This window comes from Mustelus asterias, unplaced genomic scaffold (assembly GCF_964213995.1).
Source record: "Mustelus asterias unplaced genomic scaffold, sMusAst1.hap1.1 HAP1_SCAFFOLD_1353, whole genome shotgun sequence".
NCBI lineage: Eukaryota > Metazoa > Chordata > Chondrichthyes > Carcharhiniformes > Triakidae > Mustelus > Mustelus asterias.
This window is the reverse complement of record NW_027591298.1, coordinates 14690-27810: the sequence shown is the minus strand read 5'-3', so window position 1 is coordinate 27810 and position 13121 is coordinate 14690. Positions and strand designations below refer to the sequence as shown.

The window sequence follows — 13121 nt, the reverse complement described above, 5'->3', positions numbered from 1 at the left end:
TTAGGGAGGGAGTTCCTGGATTTTGACCCCAGCGACAGTGAAGGAACGGCCGATATATTTCCAAGTCGGGATAGTGAGTGACTTGGAGGGGAACCTCCAGGTGGGGGTGTTCCCAGGTATCTGCTGTCCTTGTCCTTCTAGATGGTAGAGGTGGTGGGTTTGGAAGGTGCTGTCTAAGGAGCCTTGGTGAGTTGCTGCAGTGCATCTTGTAGATGGTACACACAGCTGTGGTGGAGGGAGTGAGTGTTGGTGGTTAGCGTGTCGATTGAGCGGGGCTGCTTTGTCCTGGATGGTGTTGAGCTTCTAGAGTGTTGTTGGAGCTGCACTCATCCAGGCAAATGGGAAGTGTTCCATCACACTCCTGACTTGTGCCTTGTAGATGGTGACAGGCTTTGGGGAGTCAGGAGATGAGTTACTGTCCACAGGATTCTGAGCTTGGAAGGCGATAGTATCAGTCTCAAACAGGGGTTCCATGAATGGATAGCTCACTATCCAGATCTTAGCCTCTTGTAGTGGAGCACCGTGTGGGAGCATTGATTCTCCTGTGGGTTCATTGTTCGTGGGGATTCTATCAAGATTAGCCAGTTCCTTACAATGAATCCTACACCTTGCCCACACATTTCCTCTCAATCCTTCCCCTGCCACTCTCCGTTATCAATGTTCAGCCGACCAGCTTCAATGTGAATCATGGCTGTCTTGTAAGTGTCAGCCTGCAGCTGATCACAATCAGTCAATCCTGTGCACACGGTCCTGACATTCCAGTTGGCCAGAGGGTTGGCACCTTCTTGCTTGGTACGATGGGATTCCATCCTCTTGTTGAGCAGAGGCTCCAAGTACCCAGTGAAGCAGGTGGCCTGTGGCAGGTTGGCAGCTTATTATTCTGAGGCTACCCAACTGGAGGTTTACAGTGACTGACCATTGGGGCATGATGGTCCCTTGCACAGTTGGGTTGGCCTCATCACTCCTATCTGCCGCCTCCTGTGTTGTGTTCACACTCTGCAGTGAAGCTGCAAGGTCTGCTCCAGAATGCAAACCTGGGTAAAATTAATGGAGACCCTGCACTGCCAAAGGTCAGCTTTCCCCTTCTCAGGCTCTCCCACTGAACGTAAAGGAACACCAAGCCCTGCGCTTGGCACCGGCTGGGTCACAGGAATCTGCAGGAAGATTCACATAGCAGTCTGCCTCACTCCATGGGACAGCTACAACGTTAACCAAGATGCTGCAAACAAAAATGAAACTCCCATTTATAACATCAGGGAAGACTTGTCCATTTCAAGTTGTGTCAAAGATACAGAATGTGTCAAACACGGATGTGGAGGTTTCAAACTCCAGTCTGCCTTTGTCTGGTGAGCTGGAGAAGGCCACCTCATTTGTTAGTTATCACCTGCCTGCTGAGTTTTCTAGTCATTCAGTAGGATATTTACTGGAGGGTGCTGGCTGGATGGAAGCCACCCTCTAACCTTCAGCATCCTGTTACTGAGCAGTGCCGACAGGCTGGGGCAAAGTCCACCTGAGTTATACTCCTGGCGTGGTGTTTTGAGGTATGGACAGATTAGGCACTGTCAAAGGTGCAGCAAGTAGTCAAACAGGTGGGAAAATGATGAAAAAAGGAAGGGAAGGTCTATTTATTGAGGAGGGCAATGATGTGTTTGTGAGCAGAGAATGGAAATGAACTGGTAAAAATGGAGGCTGGTGAGATCAGGAGCAGAGCTTTAGAAAGTAGAACGGAATATTTGGAGTTTAATTGGGATTAGAGACCGAGGCTGTTGGGATAGAGGGACGGGGGAGTCGGGGGCAGGAAAAACACATTGAGAGTGTGAGTGGGGAAAAGTTCAGATTCAGACCAGACACACTGTGCATTGGCAGCCATCACACACGTGGCAGGACAGTTATAATTTCACAATCACCAACTGCTGACTATTTCTGGACAAACTGAACGTCAGATCCAGTCACCCTTGTGAATGTGTGTGTCATCAACACGGGATCTGGGGTCAGGTGGGACCAATATCCAGCGCCACCGCTGAGAAAATCCTCATCTGGTGACCAGCACAATGTGGAACAGGTTTTAACCTGTAGGGAGATGGTTAGAGAGCACAGCACCCCAGCCTCCATGTTCAATTTGTGTGAGACCATGTCCAGTGAGCAGATCAGGGAATCTGGTGCAGAATCACCCCTGGGATGTGTGTTAAACCAGGTAATAGGTAGTGTCCAGCTGGACAGCGAGTCCAGTGTGAACCACAGCAGATTAGTGATTAATTCACCTTGTAAGGAAGGCACATTCCAAGGAATCAAGCTGCCCAGCACCAAAGGATTGTCTTTAAAGAATGTACTCATTCGTCCCAATTACAAAGCTGCCCTCGTTCCCCCAGCTGGAGCCTCAGGCTGCTGCAGATTCACACCAGCGTACACCTACCACGCCAACCGACTATCACTCAGCTGCGGACCCAGTCACTGTGGCAGTGGGTTATGTGACCACTGCCCCCACACCAAAGGGAATTCCCAGATAGAATTCCAGAAACCAGGGCTAATTCCCACACTCCCCCCGCCCCCCAACATCCTGACACCACCCAAACGGAGATCAGTTAGCAAATCGCAGTGAGGGGGTTGGGGGTTGATGCTGGGACCTTTGCGATACCCATCACCTCATGGTTTACCTGGGGATGCCCACTCACAGTTAAAGTGTGCTCTGTGGCTCTCGATACACCGTCACTAACAACATCTTACACCAACAGACACCGGAATGTTCTGTCATCTATCAGACAGCAGAATAACTTGCTCTTCAAACTAACCCGAGATTCTCCTGCCCTCCTCACCCACATCCAGTTCTTTGTACTCTCTCAACACTAACCTGCCCAAATATCCCAAGCAGGAGTGGAGACTAGGAAGAGATCTATTTCTACCATCTTCCTCTAGCTCAAGCACTTCCTACCTCACTGGGAAAGACTGCAGCAAGCAGACCGCTACTATAGAGGAACACCGCAGGGAGAAACAGGGAAACGGAAGAGGGGCTTCGAGGCGAGAGAGGGAGTTGGCTGGACAGAGCGCGCCACACAGGCAACGGGCAAAAGACCAACACAGAGAAACGAAAGAGAGCAGGTGGAAACAAAAGGACAGAACAAAAACTGCTGAGAGAAGAAATGTCTCCTTATCTTAGTCTGAAATGGCTAAGCCCTTATCCCGAGACTGTGCCCTCCTTTCCCGACTCTCCAGCCAGGGAGAGAAACAGCCTCTCTGCATCTACCTTGGAGCACCCTGTGACATTTTATGCACTCCAATCAGACAGCAATACCAGCACAAAGGAAGGTTAAACAGCATCGAGACTATGCTGCAGGGCGGATCGAGCGAGGTGGGAAGGTGCGATGTTCAGGAAAGTTCTGACCAGGATACAGCAGCCACCGTGCACTGTATCTGGCCACAGTCCAAGTGCGAGTCGGTAATGGCCATACAAACCACTGGCTTATCAGGCAGCTCAGGAGCAAATCCACCCAAACAGGAAGTGAGGCCCTAAGAGTTTTAACACCAAAGACATCTGCTACTTAATGGAAAGCCCATTAATCCCGGGACACTGATAGCTCACAACAGTCTGGAGGGGTATTGGAGGAGGGACGGCGCGCTGAGAGCAGGGCGGAGGGTCAGGGGGAAGAACCTTTTGCTCAAATATCAATAACAGCTTATATTTATGCTGAACCTTTGATGTATTAAAGCACACGAGCGGTTTTCCAGGAACATTCAAAATCTAAATACAACAACAAGCCACACAACAGATCTGAATAGATCAGATGACCAAAAGGCTGGTCACAAGTCACATTTAAGGAGCATCTTAAGGAGGAGAGATGAAGGAAAGAGGGAGGAAGATGGGGGGCTAAGGGGAGAAGAGGTTTATGGGTGTGGGGGAAGTTTGTAGGGGCTGGAGGAGGTTACAGAGATATGGAGGGGTGTAGGGGCTGGAGGAGGTTACAGAGATAGGGAGGGGGTGTAGGGCTGGAGGAGGTTACAGAGATAGGGGTGGGATGTAGGGTTGGAGGAGGTTACAGAGAAAAAAGGGGGGTGTAGGGCTGGAGGAGGTTACAGAGATAGGGGTGGGATGTAGGGCTGGAGGAGGTTACAGAGATAGGGAGGGGTGTCGGGGCTGGAGGAAGTTACAGAGATAGGGAGGGGTATAGGGGCTGGAGGAGGTTACAGAGATAGAGAGGGGTGTAGGGGCTGGAGGAGGTTACAGAGATAGGGAGGGGTGTAGGGGCTGGAGGAGGTTACAGAGATAGGGAGGGGTGTCGGGGCTGGAGGAGGTTACAGAGATAGGGAGGGGGTGTAGGGCTGGAGGAGGTTACAGAGATAGGGAGGGGGTGTAGGGCTGGAGGTGGTTACACAGATAGGGAGGGGTGTAGGAGGTTACAGAGAGAGAGGGAGGGGTGTAGGGGCTGGAGGAGGTTACAGAGATAGGGAGGGGGTGTAGGGCCAGGAGGAGGTTACAGAAATAGGGAGGGGTGTAGGGCCAGGAGGAGGTTACAGAGATAGGGAGGGGTGTAGGGCCAGGAGGAGGTTACAGAGATAGGGAGGGGTGTAGGGCCAGGAGGAGGTTACAGAGATAGGGAGGGGGTGTAGGGCCAGGAGGAGGTTACAGAGATAGGGAGGGGGTGTAGGGCCAGGAGGAGGTTACAGAGATAGGGAGGGGGTGTAGGGCCAGGAGGAGGTTACAGAAATAGGGAGGGGGTGTAGGGCTGGAGGAGGTTACAGAGGTAGGGAGGGGTGTAGGGCCAGGAGGAGGTTACAGAGAGAGGGAGGGGTGTAGGGCCAGGAGGGTACAGAGATAGGGAGGGTTGTAGGAGCTGGAAGAGGCTGCAGGATTGTTGGGGCTGGCGTTGCCTAGAGGGTGACATTACATGAGGGTTTGAAAAGGGGGGCTGAGGACAGACCCTTTATTATTTGTTCAAAAAAATAAGGAGGAGTTTAAAAATAATGAAGAATCGCACACATGCTCACACAGGTGCCCCGCCCCATCAGCCTGAACCTGTACTCGTCACAGCAGTGCTGGGGAAAGCAGCAGGTCTCCCTGTGGCTCTGAGCAGCTCCGAGTCCACTCACAGCTCTGCAGGAGTCCTCCGCGTGGATAATAATGGAGAGGGTGTTGAAGGCACGGGGAGCTCACCCTGCTTGAGGAGAAGTGCACAGTGCCAGGAGAATGAATTGCAAACACTGCAGGTAGCCAGGCACACTGTTACCCATCTCCCCACAGCAGCACTGGGACAAGCGGAGGAATCTAACACGTACAGGTGAAGCGGACAGCACTGCAGTGATTCAAAACACACTCAGAACCGTGTTCTCACTCATCATATCCCTCTTCTCCTCAGCATCACACCTTCACATTCAGTCTGTATCTACCTCCACAGAGGAACAATACACTCTGAACCATGTCAAACCTTACAGCCAACTGAAGGTTTCAGAAGACCAGCCGTGGGATGAGTCTTGACTGAAAAGCTTACTGACTTAAACAGACCATTCTCACCATTCATCCAGCCAGGGAACACTGGACAGTGATCAGGAGCAGGAACCCTGGCTGATTTCCCCTCTCTCTAACCCAGGGATCACTGGACAGTGATCAGGAGCAGGAACCCTGGCTGATTTCCCCTCTCTCTCTAACCCAGGGATCACTGGACAGGGATCAGGAGCAGGAACCCTGACTGATTTCCCCTCTCTCTCTCTAACCCAGGGATCACTGGACAGGGATCAGGAGCAGGAACCCTGGCTGATTTCCCCTCTCTCTCTAACCCAGGGATCACTGGACAGGGATCAGGAGCAGGAACCCTGACTGATTTCCCCTCTAACTCAGGGATCACTGGACAGTGATCAGGAGCAGGAACCCTGGCTGATTTCCCCTCTCTCTAACCCAGGGATCACTGGACAGTGATCAGGAGCAGGAACCCTGGCTGATTTCCCCTCTCTCGAACGCGGGGAATATTAAGTGTACCGTTAATACCCTGAGATATGTGACCCCCCCATCCCACCCCCAGTGTACAGAGCATAGATGAATGAGACAGAAGGTACAACTTAGGAGGATTAGGAACTGTATGCTTGCTTTGGCATCTGAGATAATTGTACATGGACTGCACTTTGACTTTCTTCTGGTCTCCCTGTGTGTTGGAACATGCCAAGCTGCTGTCACCTCTTGTACCAGCTCTGTGTAAAGTGAATGTTTGATCCCTTTAACTAATCACACTGCTAAACCCACTGTTACTCGGGCGCCTGGAACTCAGCCATAGGTTGGGAAGAATCACTGCCCATCCCCCGTTTATTTTTTAAACTCTTCCTGTTCCAACTGGGTTAATAATTGACTGAGAAGTGGGTGAATAGAACGGACAAATCGCCCAGGTTAGCCACACCTCCAGCCTGATGTTACCTATCCCCATGACTGCATCAGTGCTTCAGCTGTTGTGCAGTTAGAAAGATAAAAGCTGGCGGACTGGCCCGGTCTATCTTTGCCATGGGGCTTGTTGCTAGCTGTGCCTGCTGGTGGACTGCAGGAGCAGCGCACCAGGAGGGAAAACATTCCTTCACCAAAGTGTCCTTCCACTGTTGTGAAGCAGTGACATTGTCTCCCCTACCACATTACCGGGTGACACAGAATCGGCACATGGCTCCAGTTCACATTGTAACACCTAGAGGAACGATGTGAAAGGGTCCCCCCCCCCTCGACAGCAAGAAACTGGGTCTGCAGCAGGACACCAAGCCGCCAGATTCACCAGTCAGCCCCGGCGTTATTGTACAGAGCACAGCCAACCCTGCATCCAACAGACGTGGAGCTTTGCAGCCACTGAACTGAGCAGGCAGCCTTTGCCAGTTGGTGTGTACTCAGCACCGTCCTCCTCCTATCCCAGGGACGCAGTTACATTTGAAGGAAGAGATGTGTGTCTTTTTGCTCCTTCAACATTTTGCCAAAAAGCAGCGTTACAATAAATGCTGTAAGATTCTTTCCCCCAACCACACCTCGTCATCCATCTCGAGAAGACAAGTCAACAGGGCAGAGACATCGAGCAAGCTCGCACGGTGGAGAAATGGGAAGCAGTGCTTTAAAACACTACATTATTACAGCGCTCACTTCACCCAATGTTGCATTCAAGCCAAACCCTCACTTCAGTGCTGTGCTAAATTCATCTCAAACTCAGCAATGGGATTCCCCATACCCGTTAGGGTTACACCCCAGCCTTGGATGGTTCCACATCCTCTTTGTACACAGGCTGAACATGAAAGAGCACAGTCCGTCACACACCCAGTGCTGAAACCCTTGTGACCCCCCCCCCCCCCCCCTCCCCCAGCAAACACAGGCAGCCCATACTAACTTCGTGATGTCTTCTTGCTGCAGTGGGTGGCGGGCAGGTAACAAATGGGATCCTGCTTAATCCATTCAGACTGCAGGGCAGCCAGCATGCTCGGGGGAGATTGTTCAACTTGGCTGGTGGAGGTAATCACCATTGGAAGAGTGGGTGCAGGTCGAGAGAATACAGAGCTCACTTTCACAAAGCTGTGGTGATGAGAGAGGGGCAGGCTCCGTGGGTGCACAAAATCGAGAGGGTGCCTCACACCAGCACACACCGAGAGACTTGAAAATCGTGAGGAACAACTGGAAAACTGGCCAGCAGGTCGCACACCCTACACTTCAAATGACCTCTGGAAGCTGGCAGGAGCAGCAACCAGAACTCAAATGTCGAGGAGCCACAGTGGAGTGAAGTGACGGGCAGCAAGTGCCCACACAGGTAGGTAAATAGTGTACAGCGGTATGTAGAATCTGCTAGTCCACGGGAAGAGATCACACAGCGATATACATTCTAAGCTCCCCAAACAAAGACACACAAATAAAAAAAGTGAATGGATTCAGGAGCTCTTCCAATGATTCAGTCTTGAAAAGGATCTGCAGATTCAAAGTCAGGACAACCCAGCGTTGCAGAAGCGACCTTGTAGGTGGTGAGGTGGACTGTTTATATCCAGTATATTGTACACACACGGGCAGAGGAATCCTACAACCAACTCGGAAAGGGACTGGGAAGAGGGGGCAGCCTGGCACAAGTCAGCTTATGGCTGTGTCTTGAGATCCTCTTCTCACTGGGGCTTTAGACCTGATTTTTTGTTTCAGCTGGACAGATGCGTGTGTTTAAATACACACCTTAGTTTATAAATATATCCTAGAGACGCCGCTCACGTCAGCCGAGGCCAGCTTCCTTGGCTATTGTGCTGTTGAAGCTCTCTCGCTTTTCAGAGGAAACCCTGTATCCCGTCCAATAAAACAATTTCAAACACTGCCCTTCCAGTTCAGACGTGAAGTGCCACTTTCTTGCCCCCTCCTAAGCAGAGATGAAATATCGAGTTCCCTCACACTCAGTTTGACAGGAGGCACCAGCGGATTCACTTACAGCTGATTCAACGCCCCCCCCCCCCCCCTCCTCCCGTGGTCACTGGCACAGAGCTTTTCCCTGTTGTAGAGTTTTCTCCATGGAATTCTCAGTTGGTTGTCAGCGGGTCTGCTCTCTGGGAGAAGAGAGGGGAGGCAGGAGGGTGGGGGGAGCTGCAGGTCAGGCTGAGGTCGATGTCCCAGTTAAACCCCAACCTCTCCAAGATTAAAAAGCCCCAGTGACAGTTGCCAAGTTGCTGGTAAATGGAGAAAGTTCCCAGTCAGTCAATGAAGGAGCGATTGGCAGCAACTGGGAGACGCACACATACACTCAGGACGGAGCTGTCAAACTGCTGAGCCGGGAGTTAGCACCAGTCTGAAACCCAGCCAAAGTGGGGATGGAAGGAACTGGGAGTTTTGTCCCCACCGACACAGGAGGTGTTTAAACAGCTGGTGCCTTTAAACGATATCACTTGTCTTTGCTGCTGCGTCCCAGAAGGTGTTGCTCCCATTGTATCTGTAGTTCGCTCTGTCTCCTTTTAACCAATTCATTCCAGCTCCCCGCATTACTGCTCAGGCTGGCTTCCTTCTTGTTTCAACCAACTGCTTGTGTAAAATAAAAATCTGCTGCTGAATCAGGGTCCTCCCTTTGGGCTCTCCTCTCTCTCCGGTTCTCGACAGCAGTCTCTCTGCTTCAGCCTCTCAATGTGGCTCGGTCTTGCAGCTATTCCATTACCTGGGTGGGTGAAACGCCTTTTAATCTGTGCAGGAAGGAGTTCCCTCTGCTGCCGGGGGAAATGCATTCACTTATTCATGGCTGCAGTTTCCTCTTTCTCTCTCACACGTTCCGTCTCCAGGTTCTGAAGCTTCCATTGAAACAACCCTGCCTTTAATTAATGCTTTAATCCAGTAAATGGGATATGCAAAAAACAGCTGGAGAGCCGGCCGGCTAGGCTGAAAGAAATCAGTCCGAGTCCACACCCACAGCTACAAGACTGAGGCTCGACTGAACCTGGAGCAAGGGGAGGGAAGGAGGGGGGAGGGAGGGTTACAACACACAAAAAAAATCAGGAGCTGCCCAACAAACACAAAGCTGCCTGGCCAGCTTTACACACATCGCAATCACAGCACTGCAGCAGATTGCATCTGATTTTTTTTTGGGGGGGGGGTTCCTACTTCCTGTTCAATCCTCTCAAGCTCAGTGAACATCCCTAGGCTTTCTGTCTCTCTCCCTCCCCTGTCCCAGGCTAGCATGGCATGGTCCAGTTGCCTGTGTCCGCACCAGCTCCATTTATAGTCAGGAGCGGGCAGTAAATTTAGCACCAGCCAGCCAGGCGTGCCCCCGCCTTGGCCTCAGTCCCAGTGCGCTCCGTGCACCCCCACCCCCCCCCCCCCTCCCCTCACTACCCAGGGTCATGTCAAATCTGACCACTGCTAGGCTTGGAGGATTCAGAGGCTGCTTCTCTCCCTCTCCGATAATCACACAATAAATCTACAATTCTCTCTCTCTCTTAATCCATTCCCCCTCTCCCTGCACCTTTTTTTCCCAGCAACCCATCCTCTCTGGAGGAGCAGGCGAGGGAGCAGCAGGAGGGCACAGCATGTGTATCAGGGCTAAAAAGATCCAGCCCGCAGGGACACGAGCTAGATTCCTTTAACCCCCCCCCCAGGAAATGGACATGGTACTGGGAGGAGGTAAAGTGTGACACACCCACAGCCAGCCCCCCTCTCCACACACACACACACACACAGTGTCAGACACACACACACACACACAGTGTCAGACACGTGTGTAACAATAACAGACTCACTGCTCCCAATCAAAGGAAATCAATAATATAATTCCTCCTTGAACTTACATACATGTGCAATACAATATGGGGCATCATTAAAACAGATGGGAGGGCATTAGCGGTGCGGTGGGAAAACAGCTGGGGGGTGTGGAATAGATGCGAATGCTGAATTGGAAAGCTAGTATACTCAGGCTGGGCCGAATAGCCTTCCTCTGGGGAACACTCCACTGATCAGAAGGGATTTTTTCTGATTTCCTATCTTAGATCATAGGTCTCATATGACAGATAATGTTAGGGTAGCTGTAGATACCAGTGGAGCCACTCATTCTCTGAGCAGGCAGCAACACACTCCAATAGGGCAGTCTGGACTGAATAAGGGAGAGGCTGATTGGCTCTGGGGCCTGGTAACTGTGACCCTCAAATACACACTGACTGGAATCAATACACACATTTCTCTCATTATAAAGACATTTAGCATTGAAAAGACAGCAATACAGAGAAATATAAAACCCACACCTGTCTCAGTGACATCCCATATGCTGCCAGGAATTCCCTCACTGAACCTTCTCACCTCCCTTTCTTCAAAACCTTAATGTGACACACCTGCCCCAATATCTCCTGAAGAAGCTCACTGTCACACTCTGTCCGGTTACCTTCCTGTGAACTGCATTGAGACTACATTATTAGGATTACACTACGACTCTCACCAACCTTTACAGATGCACCATAGAAAGCATTCTTTCTGGTTGTATCACAGCTTGGTATGGCTCCTGCTCTGCCCAAGACCGCAAGCAACTACAAAAGGTCGTGAATGTAGCCCAATCCATCACGCAAACCAGCCTCCCATCCATTGACTCTGTCTACACTTCCTGCTGCCTCGGAAAAGCAGCCAGCATAATTCAGGATCCCACGCACCCCGGACATCCGCTCTTCCACCTTCTTCCATCGGGAAAAAGGTACAAAAGTCAGAGGTCACACACCAACCGACTCAAGAACAGCTTCTTCCTTGCTGCTATCAGACTTTTGAATGGACTTACCTCACATTAAGCTGATCTTTCTCTACACCCGATCTATGACTGTAACACTGCATTCTGTACTCTCTCCTTTCCTTCTCTATGAACAGTATGTTTTGTCTATATAGCATGCAAGAAACAATACTTTTCACTTAATACATGCAACAATAATAAATCAAATTAAAATTGGTGCCATATAAATGCAGGTTGCTGCCACTAAGTACTAACCAAACTAGTCTGTGTCCCCTTCCCTACAGCCCCCCCCCTTGAGCCTGTTACACAGGAACAGGAGGAGGCCCCATTCAGCCCCTCGAGCCTGTTACACAGGAACAGGAGGAGGCCCCATTCAGCCCCTCGAGCCTGTTACACAGGGACAGGAGGAGGCCCCATTCAGCCCCTCGAGCCTGTTACACAGGAACAGGAGGAGGCCCTATTCAGCCCCTCGAGCCTGTTACACAGGAACAGGAGGAGGCCCCATTCAGCCCCTCGAGCCTGTTACACAGGGACAGGAGGAGGCCCCATTCAGCCCCTCGAGCCTGTTACACAGGAACAGGAGGAGGCCCCATTCAGCCCCTCGAGCCTGTTACACAGGAACAGGAGGAGGCCCCATTCAGCCCCTCGAGCCTGTTACACAGGAACAGGAGGAGGAGGCCTTATTCAGCACTCACCCCCTTCCCCCACCCCGCCGCAACACTCTCGAGCTTGTTACACCATTCAATGAGATCATGATTGAACTATGACCCAACTTCATATCACCACCTTTGTCCCACATCCCTCGAATAACAAAAATCTTTCAATCTCAGATTTATTAACAACTGATCGGGAATCAATTGCCACTGGTGGAAGAGACTTCCACCCTTTGTGTGAAGAAGCATTTCCCAAATTTCACTTCTGAAAGAATCCTGACACATTCATCGAATCCCCACAATGCAGAAGATGGCCATTCGGACCATCGAGCCTGCATTGACTCCTGGAAAGAGCATCTTACCCAGGCCCTATCCCCGTGTATTTATCCCACTAATCCACCAAACCTACACATCTTTGGATGGCACGGTGTCACAGTGGTTAGCACTGCTGCCTCACAGCGCCAGGGACCCGGGTTCAATTCCCGGCTTGGGTCACTGTCTGTGTGGAGTCTGCACATTCTCCCCGTGTCTGTGTGGGTTTTCTCAGGGTGCTCCGGTTTCCTCCCACAGTCTGAAAGACGTGCTGGTTAGGTGCATTGGCCATGCTAAATTCTCCCTCAGTGTACCCAAACAGGTGCTGGAGTGTGGCGACTAGGGATTTTCACAGTAACTTCATTGCAGTGTTAATATAAGCCTACTTGTGACACAAATAAGTAACTAAATTAAATAATTTAGCATGGTCAATCTATAAGAGCATAAGACATAGGAGCAGAATTAGGCCATTCGGCCCATCGAGTCTGCTCCACCATTCAATCATGGCTGATTTTTTTCTCATCTCCATTCTCTTGCCTTTTCCCCGTAACCCCTGATCCCCTTATTAATCAAGAACCTATCTATCTCTGTCTTAAAGACACTCAATGACCCGGCCTCCACAGCCTTCTGCGGCAAAGAGTTCCACAGATTCACCACTCTCTGACTGAAGAAATTCCTCCTCATCTCTGTTTTAAAGGATCGTCCCTTTAGCCCGAGGTTGTGCCTCTGGTTCTAGTTTTTCCCACTAGCGGAAACATCCTCTCCATATGCAATCCACCTAACCTACACACCTTTGAACTGTGAGAGGAAATCAGAGCACCCGGAGGAAACCCACACAGACACAGGGAGAACGTGCAGACTCCACACAGTCACCCAAGGCCAGAATTGAATTGGGTCCCTGGCGCTGTGAGGCAGCAGTGCTAACCACTTGGCTTTCAATGTGAGAGTGACCCGTTGGTCCTGGACTGCCCTCCAGCAGCAGAAATAGTTTCTGCCA

The 13121-nt window shown here is 51.0% G+C and overlaps 1 protein-coding gene across 2 annotated transcripts in view; it reads right to left on the bottom strand.

The window, feature by feature from the left end:
• Window positions 1–9479, bottom strand: part of LOC144488176 (dual specificity tyrosine-phosphorylation-regulated kinase 1A-like) — a 60195-nt gene extending 50716 nt beyond the window's left edge. Inside the window, exon 1 of one of the 2 annotated variants that reach the window (XM_078206200.1) lies at window positions 7335–9479. In XM_078206200.1, the coding sequence (XP_078062326.1) occupies window positions 7335–7467 (133 nt within the window). In that variant the 5' untranslated portion in view covers window positions 7468–9479. The remainder of the gene's footprint in view (window positions 1–7334) is intronic. The other variant, XM_078206199.1, reaches the window with a different exon arrangement.
• Between the last annotated feature and the right edge of the window lie 3642 nt (window positions 9480–13121).